Source organism: Cheilinus undulatus, linkage group 3, assembly GCF_018320785.1.
Source record: "Cheilinus undulatus linkage group 3, ASM1832078v1, whole genome shotgun sequence".
Taxonomy (NCBI): domain Eukaryota; kingdom Metazoa; phylum Chordata; class Actinopteri; order Labriformes; family Labridae; genus Cheilinus; species Cheilinus undulatus.
This window is the reverse complement of record NC_054867.1, coordinates 30,980,623-30,990,319: the sequence shown is the minus strand read 5'-3', so window position 1 is coordinate 30,990,319 and position 9,697 is coordinate 30,980,623. Positions and strand designations below refer to the sequence as shown.

At 39.7% G+C, this 9,697-nt stretch overlaps 1 protein-coding gene across 1 annotated transcript; it reads right to left on the bottom strand.

The window, feature by feature from the left end:
- Positions 1–111: 111 nt before the first annotated feature.
- slc26a6l (solute carrier family 26 member 6, like) lies at positions 112–8,921 on the bottom strand. The gene is made up of 18 exons (XM_041783583.1): positions 8,782–8,921; positions 8,495–8,634; positions 8,086–8,196; positions 7,827–8,002; positions 7,588–7,752; positions 5,633–5,785; positions 5,273–5,355; positions 5,013–5,160; positions 4,765–4,878; positions 3,602–3,679; positions 3,357–3,452; positions 3,101–3,207; positions 2,918–2,987; positions 2,741–2,833; positions 2,285–2,395; positions 1,641–2,075; positions 406–460; positions 112–320 (listed from the first exon to the last, which is right to left on the bottom strand). The coding sequence occupies exons 1-18, from the start codon at positions 8,919–8,921 to the stop codon at positions 112–114; spliced, it is 2,484 nt and encodes an 827-aa protein (XP_041639517.1).
- Positions 8,922–9,697: the final 776 nt, after the last annotated feature.

The window sequence follows — 9,697 nt, the reverse complement described above, 5'->3', positions numbered from 1 at the left end:
TGTGCTGCCATGTGTTTCCTGAAATCAGATTTTAGAAAGCTGTTAATTTGACATGATCCGAGTTTTTAATTTAGCACTTCTGTGTGTCCTATTTTGATCAGCCTGCTTTTTTTATTTCCTGTCCAACTGGTCAGTATAAACTGTGGTGATAGCGAATACGTAGCTTAAACTCACCAAAGCCGGCTCATATTTAGGGAACGATGTGGATCCACGATTGTTCAGACAGTACAGCACAGCATCATGGACTGAAGCAAAAAGGTGCCTCTTTGTTATCATGTCAGAGAAGAAGTCACCGAGTTCTAACTGTTCCACCACAGAGGCTGAAGAGAAAAAAGTAAGTGTGATTAAGACTGCTGTCATGCCGACTACAGCATCATAAGAGCAGGAAGGGAGGTATTCACTCACCCTGACAACAAGCCAGGTAGATATCAACATCAATCTCACTGAAGTCCTGGAAAATCTGCAAATGTGAATATGGAGAATTTCATATAGAGTTGCCACTGCCCCAATGTTTCATAAAGTATGTTTTCAGATTTCCTTCCCACATATACTCTCAACACATTTAAGATAATTCATTTTGTATTAAAAGATCAAGGTTTATAAACTTTATGATGGTTTCTTTTAAATGGTGCCACATTTGTGAGGAGCATGCATTTGTGGAATGAGCAGCAGAGCAGATCATGTGGGTGCACCCATGAAAAATTTGCTAAATCTCTGCCAGTGCCAAACAGCTTATTTTGCTGTTGACTCTTGTTCTGACACCCAAAGAAAACTTTTTTTTTTTTTTAGCCTGTCAGCACTTAGGAAGTAGTAAATCTACTGATTTGCATTTACTTAACATTCCTTCACACGTTCATGTCCCAGTGCACATGTTGCTGACATCAGCACAAACAGGCCTGGCGGTAAAGGGCAGTCATGGCAGGCCTCCTGGCAGCCCTATGAGACCAGAGATTGCCTGCAAGCGGTCTTTTTTTAATTTTCTGGACAGAGAGCTGTTGGCCATATTGTCCTGAACACCTTGACTGCACATCTGTAGAAGACAGCCTTCTGTTCCTAAGTGCTGACAGGGTGAGGAAACAGTCTTCTTGGGGAGTCATCTGCAACAGCAAAATAATCCGTTTGGCATTGGCAGAGAAAAATTAGCAATTTTTTCATGGGTGCAACCCACAAACTCATCTCTGCTGCTCATCCCATAAATGCATGTTCCTTACAAATGTGGCACCATTTGAAAGGGAAATAAACAGGCTTTCCAGATTTATTGCCAGGAGCCAAGTTTTTAACTGTAAAGAAGAACAATCTGCATGTTGGTATTTTTAATAACAGACCAAAAGAAAAAAACATACTGCATTTTAGTTGCTTTGTTGCCATCACGTATCATTTAGCAGTTTTAATATGTACACAAAAATCCTGAAAATTCCCCCAAAATTTCAGGTTGAAAAATCCAGCATGTCTGGCCACAAATGGACACATTTTTAAGAGTTACAAAGAACACTGAGATACATAAATGCAACCTGTCCAGCTGTGATGTGCATGTGTGAGCAGACAACTGATTTCAGTGCTGCCTGTCCAGAAAATGTAAAGGAATTCTCAGGAGTGTATGTGTCTGTCAGTTCAAATAATATTTTCCCATCAGCACTTACATTTTTTATAGTCTTGATAGCCACTGTGTCAACAAAGTTAGCCGTGGAGAGGTCAATAATGATGGAGTGAATATCCCACGTCCACTTCCCTAGTGATCCGAGGGACACCCGCTCCAGGTCACGGCTCAGTGTATCGTCGCTGCTAGAACCCAGGGTGGTGGTGTCCCCATCCTGCAGCTCAGACATCCACCCTAAACTGGTGCAGTCTGGATCTCCTCCTCCCTTCAGATACTCCCATCTACACTGACCATCAGGTGTTCGAGGAGTGGTTGGGATGACAAACACTGTCCCATTCTCCCTCTTGGTCCAGTCCTGCTCCTCCACATTAGTGACATTGTTGTCCATGTGTGTGTCCCTCCAGTGTCCAGCTTCCTCCTCCACAGAGAACACCGGTGCTGCAGAGAGATGTTTAGCTGCCTTCTGTGCCCGTCTAAGCTGAGTGAAGGGATGCAGAAACAATTCGGCTCATGTAAAACCCTGGAGTATTTTGAACTCTGTTGTTTAGCTTTGCTCTTTTAGTTCTGTCCAATGTGACAGCAGGGATACAAGAGTGTGAGGCACCTTTATCTACGTCATAAAAAATAAAGTGACAAATCTAGGCATCAGATAATCAATGTAGTTGTTGAGTGTTTCCAGCACATTACCTCTCTCTTGGCTCGCCTTTTTGCCCGCCTTTCTGCTCTCCTTTCTCTTCGTTTTTGTTTGGCCTCCTGCCTTCTCTTGTAGATAATCATTTTACTGATATCAAGCCCGCTCTGCAAACAGATACAGAAAAAATATATCACCTCCATCTTTAAGGAGAAATTGGAGCTAACACAATTAACCAATAAATCAATTCCTTCTGTCATTTCATGTAAAAAAACCCAACATCTTCTCTTTCCTGAGAACTGACTGCTTTTCTTTTTAACACGATAGGCTGAAAGTCTAATTTCAACTAATTAATAAAAAACAAATAATTTCCAATTAGACTAGCAATCATATCAGCTATTATTGTATTTATTTACTATATTGTGACCTTAAGTAAACTATTTCAATTAGAAAATAATCATTCAACAATAAGTAGCAGCAGCCCGTTATTATCATACTGAAAGAGAGCAAACCTTTTCTTTTAGAGCTTCTAAAAACAGTTCAGCATTGGCGAAATAAATAGTGGCAGAAGAGCGAAATACTGTGACACCGGGAATTTCTCTAGCCTGCCAAAAAAGCAGAAATTATTTTTATTTTTGTATCAAAAAAGATTTTAAAGCTTTTTATGGCCTTTTGTCTTTCATTTTTACCTCTTTGTGTGTCTCCATATCTACGTACAGCTCTGTACCTGGAACATTTCCCAGAACAGAATACGTAGGCCTGAAAGTACAAAGAGATTACATGTGCAAAACGTTTGCCTGCAGTATTTTTCTCTTACTGAGAATGATACTGAAGTATAAAATACACAAAAATGAGGTGCAGGGGAGTCTTACATCTGAGTTCTGAAGATAACAGTGAGCAAAGCAAATGTGATGGATGCAGCCAGACCAAGATCCAGATTGAACAGCATTGTTGACACCCAAGTGACCAACCACACCACCTGGGAGGTAAAAACACATGACTCATGATCAGTGTGGGAATGAAAAGGCAATAATCTTCACATTTTGGGCTTCAACCCCACAGCAGATTTTGACACAGTTTCTTTAAAGGGAACTTTAAGGATTCATAACTTGTAATTAGATCTCTCACCAGATCAATCTTGCTGCTTCTCCAGAGGGTAGTAATGTCATTGTACTGCTTGAACATACCCTTCAGATTAACAAAGACAATTGCTGCAAGGATAGCCTACAACAAGAACAAGTCGTTATCGTGGTTAATCAGATTTTAACCCAGGTATATGAATAAGACATACACCACTTCATTGCACAAAATATGCAATGTAACATGAATGTAAACTGTGAAAACTTCTTAGTAAAGTGGGAGAGTAACAAAACCTTAGGCAGCTCCTGGAAGAGGGGGCCAAGTTTCAGTATCGTCACCAACACAACTACAGCGGAGGCCACTCCAGCCATCTGCAGGAATAACACAAAACCATTTACCCATTGATGTTGTGTTCCTACGTTAAATATAACATCTACAGTACCTTTATGTTGATCCAAAAAACCTGCTAAAATCTCTTTAATGTCAAAGTGACAACAGATTTCTACAAAGTAATGACAAATAAACATTTGTAAGGTATATTAAGAGACTGAATACATTTTCACCACCTTCAAGTCAGTATTTAGTAGATTCACTTTTGGCAGCAATCACAGCACTGAGTCTAACAGGTAGGTCTCAATCAGGCTTGCACATCTGGACACTGCAATTTTAGTCCTTGTCTTTGCTAAACTGCTCATGCTCTGTCATGTTGCATAGGGATCAGCTGTGGACAGCCCTTTACAAGTCCAGTCACAAATTCTATATTGGATTGAGGTCTGAGCTTTAACTCGGCCACTCCAGAACATTCACCTTGTTGTCTTTAAACCATTTTGTGTAGCTTTCGCTGTATGCTTTGGGTAATTGTCTTGCTGGAAAAATAAACCTCCCAAACTGAGTTCTCTACCTTTACAAGCCTTTCAGGGCCAGCTGCCGAAAAGCATCCCCACAGCATGATGCTGCCACCACCGTTCTTCATAGTGAGAATGGTGTGTTTGTAGTGATGAGGAGTGTGTCTGCCAAACAAAGCGTCTTGCCTGATAGCTAAAAACATTTTGATCACATCAGACCAAAGAATTTTCTTCCACTTGACCAAGGAGTCTCCCACATGCCTTTTGGCAAACTCTAGTCCAGATATAATTTGGGTTTTCTTCAACAGTGGCTTTCTTGTTGCCACTCTCCCATAAAGTTTTGACTGGTGAAGAACCCAGGCAACAGATGTTGTATGCAAAGTCTCTCCCATCTGAGCTGCTGAAGCTTGGAACTCCTTCAGAGTAGTCATAGGTGTCTTGGTGGTTTCTCTCACTAGTATCCTTCTTGTACAGTCAGTCATTTTGTGAGGACAACCTGATCCAGGCATTGCACTACAGCTATGTTCTAAAATTCTGTTGTAACATTTACTTTTTAACTTTTTCTTTTGGTTATGTTATGTGTAATGTTTGGTCCTTTGTTTCTCTCTCACCTGTGTTTTCCCTCCAGTGGTCTCTTGGATGAGACTTCGAGACATAGAGGGACAGACAGCATAGCAATGGAAGAAGCCTCCTACTGTATTACTGAGACCCAGCACCACCAGCTCCTGCAGCAGGGTGAAGACAGACACAAGAACTAGCAGGTAAATACAGAAAAGGGTAAAACAGAAAGGAGGGAATGCAGATTGTATACATGAAAACCATAGAATTGAACAGAAAAAAAATGAGAGTCGTGGTTTACCTGGTTACTGTCCACCTTGTATCCATGCTTCAGTGCAAATGTTTTTCCAAGTGAAATAGATATGGCATACCCAACAACAGCCAAAGCAAAAGCATCACCAATTACTTCTCCAAAAAGACTCACATCTGGGACACTTGGAGAACGTAGACTGGTGTACAGGCAGGACACAAATAGGGAAATGATGAGTTTAAACCAGACAGACTAGGAGTATGACTCAACAAAAAAGAACCAGTCAGTTGAACTTAAATTCAAATGCTCACCCACTAGGAATCTCTCCAACCACTGAGACAGAGTAGTTGCCATTCAAGCTGGTAAAGGATGATATTAATGTTCCTGCCACAATCTAAAGACACATCACAGAAAGCTTGTGGCTCATATTCAAACAAAAAAGCTTACACCTTATTCATTAAAAACCTGGTTATTCATAAACTAGATGTGAATGTAATTATTAGCCATAAATATCTCCTTTTCTGCTGTGGACTGCACATATCCAGAGGCCCCGGTGCTCCTGCTGATTCAGCAGCTTGGTTCCTCTGTGCCTGTGCTTTTTTTGTGCTGCAACATCAGCAACAGCAGCACTGAGGTGATAACATTAAGAGTGTGTGTCTGTGTAAACTGACTGTGATGAGCTCCACAGGGACTGGAACAGGTAGCTTTGGACTGAGGAATGAGTTGAGCTGCTTTGCTGCTATCAGAAACACCATGGACACTGCACTGACCACCAGTGTGGGGAGATGAGTGTGTGGCAGCAAGGAGCAAACATCCTTTAGAGTCTGAAAACAGAAATAGGTAAAGCAGGAGGTGATATGGAGCGCATGATGAGCTGGGCAACACATAATATTGGAGAATATCTCTAAGACAAAATAAAATTACATTACAATTATATTTACACATTGTAAGCTTATTCATTAGAAAGACCAACTCAGAACCCAAACATGTTTGTGACACTTGAATAGTAAAACAGAACTGGGGCACAGATGGCCCATTTCAATTCAAGTCTGGCCTGCGGCTCCCTTCCCACATATCTCACCCCATGCATCTGTATTTCTGACTCTATCCACTCTCCTCGCCTCTAAATAAAGGCATTCAAAGCCCAAAAGTATATCTGTATTACTAATAATAACAACAACAACAACAACAACAATAATAATAAATACTTTGGCTGCTACCAAAGTGTCAAAAATATTCAAATATTAAAAAATATAAATTTTACAGATGAGACAAATGTTTGATATATACAGTAGTTTTAAATTTTGTTTTAATCCTATTTTTTTATGGGGGTGGCGGTCTGCGGAATAAATTATTTTCTCCAAGGGAAGGCTCACTGACTCACACTTTGAAAATCCCTGTCTTAGACCATTTGAAATTCTAATTATTTCCTTTTAAATTGGTTTAATACTTTCCCATTGCTTTCCCTTGCTTAAGATGGCAACACTGAGGGATTTGATTGGGTATAAGGCATAAAATTAAAAAAGTGAATTTTAGTGAAGTCAGAAGAGATCAAAGACATTTTCCTAACTTACATCTAGGGAAGCATGATATTATTGGTATTTTAGAATTGACAGATATTAGCTTAAAAAGTGTATTATCAGTATCAACAGATCTGAACATTTCAGCCAGTACTCCCAACCAATATTTTTGGCATTAAACATCTGCCTATATCAGCTGTAAATACTGGCCTTAAGAACAAATAGGCTAGTGGAGTTTAGGCAGGACCAACTGACTTGTGTCAACGGAAACCTTTGTCTTTATTGATCATCTTTCCTTACACTTGTAAGGATGTGCTCTAATGACTGACATTTGATAATTTGTTCAGCCTTTAATTTCAAATGATGTGTTTCAAGAACTGAAGCTTGAGGGCTGAACTACATTTTAATATCAGTATCAATATTATCAGCTATAATTATTTTGTAAATATCAGCAAAAATCCCAAATTGTGCATCCTTACTTATATCTCTTGCATTGGGCAAAGAATCATGTTGAAATATCTTGTACTGCCAAATCTTGTGTAAAATGATTTGGGCTGTTTGCATAAATTCATTAATTTTGTTTATGGTCCAAAGTTAAGGTCCATAATTAGTTTTTGTCCATTTCAGCACATTTTGGTTAAGCCACTGCCAAGTCTCCCTGCAGCCAAATAAAATTAATGCACCACTGCATCAAGGTGTCTAATTCCACTTAAAAAAAATTTCAGACAGCTCAGTGGACAAGCCAAACATCATCGGCACCTTGTGCTATCAAACATTTGCCTTTTTACTGTTCCTCTTTTTTCTTTTTGAATCCATAACAAGTTCCTTTTTCTGTAATTGAGTTAATCTCATAATCTTTGATCTACCTGAAGTTCCTTATTTTTTTTTTTTTAAGGCAGCAATGTATCCAAACAGGAAGTCAACTAACCTTTAAGATCCAAAATTAGTCAAAAAATATTTAAAATGCAAAATTTCAAAATGACAAAAAAAGTGACAATCTCAAATTACCACAGAAATTCTGAGATAAATCAAGATTAAAAATTTTAATTATTTGACAGCCCTTAAAAATGATACACAACACTAAAGGTATATAGCACAGTACTCACATACACCAATGACAAGGGCCCACTGACTCGTGTTGGTGAAACTCCAAAGATGTACTTCAGTTGTGCAACAACAGCATGAGCTGCAGCAGCTGTTGTGTAAGCCCGTACCAGAGGCTCAGACAGGTATGTTCCTACAAATCCAAACTTTACCAAACCCAGGACCACCTATGAAATAGTTATTGATGTTAGTTCATGAAGATTTGAAAACAAAATGAAATATTTCCACTGGATGTTCAGACCTGAATTAATCCACTTAGAACAGTAGTAGCAGTGGCGACCTGCACCCTGTATGAGTCCCGAGCAGTGATGTCTACCTCTGCGGTCAAGTTGGTCCCATTTGTATTAGGGAAATGCACATCTGGAGCAAGTCTCTCAGTCACACTACCCACCATAATGCTGAGTACTGTAAATGTACCTGAGCACAAGAAAAGACAGCAGGACATGTTTTGAAGAGGTTGTTAAAGCCAGGTGTATAACTACGTTTTCCTCTCTGCTTACCAATGGAAATATGACGTGATGTTCCAAAAAAGATGTAGATGAATGCTGGATAGAGGGATGTGTAAAGGCCAAAAACAGGAGGTAAGGAAGCCAGAAGTGCATACGCCATACCTGTGAAAAACAGAAATTTAACTACACCTATTTTAAGTGAGTATTATGTTATCATATTATTTTATGAAGTATTTCATGAAGCTGCACTGTTTCAAATTAAGTATCACAAGCAGACTGAATAATAAAGTTGTACAAAGTAGGGCTTGAGCTCAAATTAAGCTTCATCTTATTTTTCATATGGCCTAAAGTCATGAAAGCCAGTGTACGATGACAATGAGAGCTTTATTTTAAGACAAAAAGGATTTATTTTAGGCAGTATTGTTGATATTTACTCAACCATGATGGACTAAAGTCATACCCTGCGGCAGATGCATTATGCCCACACTGATGCCGGAAATGAGGTCTGGCATGCCGTAGTCCCAGACGGAGTACTTAGGCAGCCAGTATAACACAGGAAAGCTGCTCAGCAAAGTGTGTTTGAGTTTGGGTATTGTACATCTGGAGGAGATTTGAAGAATAAACAGCCTTACAGACTAGATGATACACTGATACACAAAAAATCTTTAAAAAGATCAGATGAGACAGAAAAAAACTTTTACATTAAGGATCACAGCTTAAAAAAATGATGCAATGAAATTTGCTTACCTTAATGAACCTTTTAGCCTTTCAGACAGTGGAGGACAGCTGTCAGAGTGCGGTTTTCTCTGTGTTAACTCTTCCAGTCTCTCCTCATCTAGCACTTCCCTCTCCACTCGGTATTTCCCACATCTGCGTGTGTACTCCATTGGCCCAAATGTGTACAACTCTACTTTTTACCTTTAGTGAGAGGTTTATTGCAATAAATCTGTTTACTGCAATGTGTCCACCAAAGACTGATGCTACTACACTGCTGTCATGAGAAAATGTGTCACTGCATATGTACATCATTTTGTCTAATATTTAACTAAAGTCAGGATGTTGTGGCAGAGCTGTTTCATGGCAGACATGAAAGAGAGGAAGAAGACAGGATGTAATTATAGCCTTTAGGAAAATGGTTAACTCTGTTAAATTTCAGTGATATTTGGAAAAGTGTGTTTCCATCCTTTCAGTTTTCCAACGCACAAGCAAAATTGAAGCTAATGAAGCATAAAATGGCATCTTAGACTCAGATTAAGCAGCAGAGTTAGTCCTTATGAGAGCTGGTCACCAAAAAAATACTTCTAAATATTTCAGAGGTAAAGGCTGTTATCTTGAAAATCCATAAGCTGTAAGTGAATATGCAGCATAATAATTGTTTCCATCTACTCTTTTCCAGGCCGCAGTAGCAGCAGGCTAAGCAAGCCGCCCCAGATAGCACTCCCCCAGCAACATTTTCCAGCTCTTCCTGGGGGATTCGGAGGCGTTCCCAGGCCAGATGAAAAATAGACTCCCACCAGCAAGCTCCAGGTCTTCCCCGTGGTCTCCTTCCAGTTGGACGTGCCTGGAAGATCTCCACATGGAGGCAACTGATAGGCATCCTGATCAGATGCCAAAACCATCTCAACTGGCTACGAGGGAGCAGCGGCTCTTCTTCAAGATCCCT

What these genes read in the sequence shown, in the direction of transcription:
- slc26a6l (XM_041783583.1), bottom strand. Translation starts at nt 8,921, where the DNA reads ATGGAGTACACACGCAGATGTGGGAAATACCGAGTGGAGAGGGAAGTG. An exon ending in ATATGGAGACACACAAAGAG is followed by an intron (nt 2,834 to 2,917) that starts GTAAAAATGAAA and finishes CTTTTTTGGCAG; the next exon opens with GCTAGAGAAATTCCCGGTGT. An exon ending in CTATCAAGACTATAAAAAAT is followed by an intron (nt 461 to 1,640) that starts GTAAGTGCTGAT and finishes TCACATTTGCAG; the next exon opens with ATTTTCCAGGACTTCAGTGA.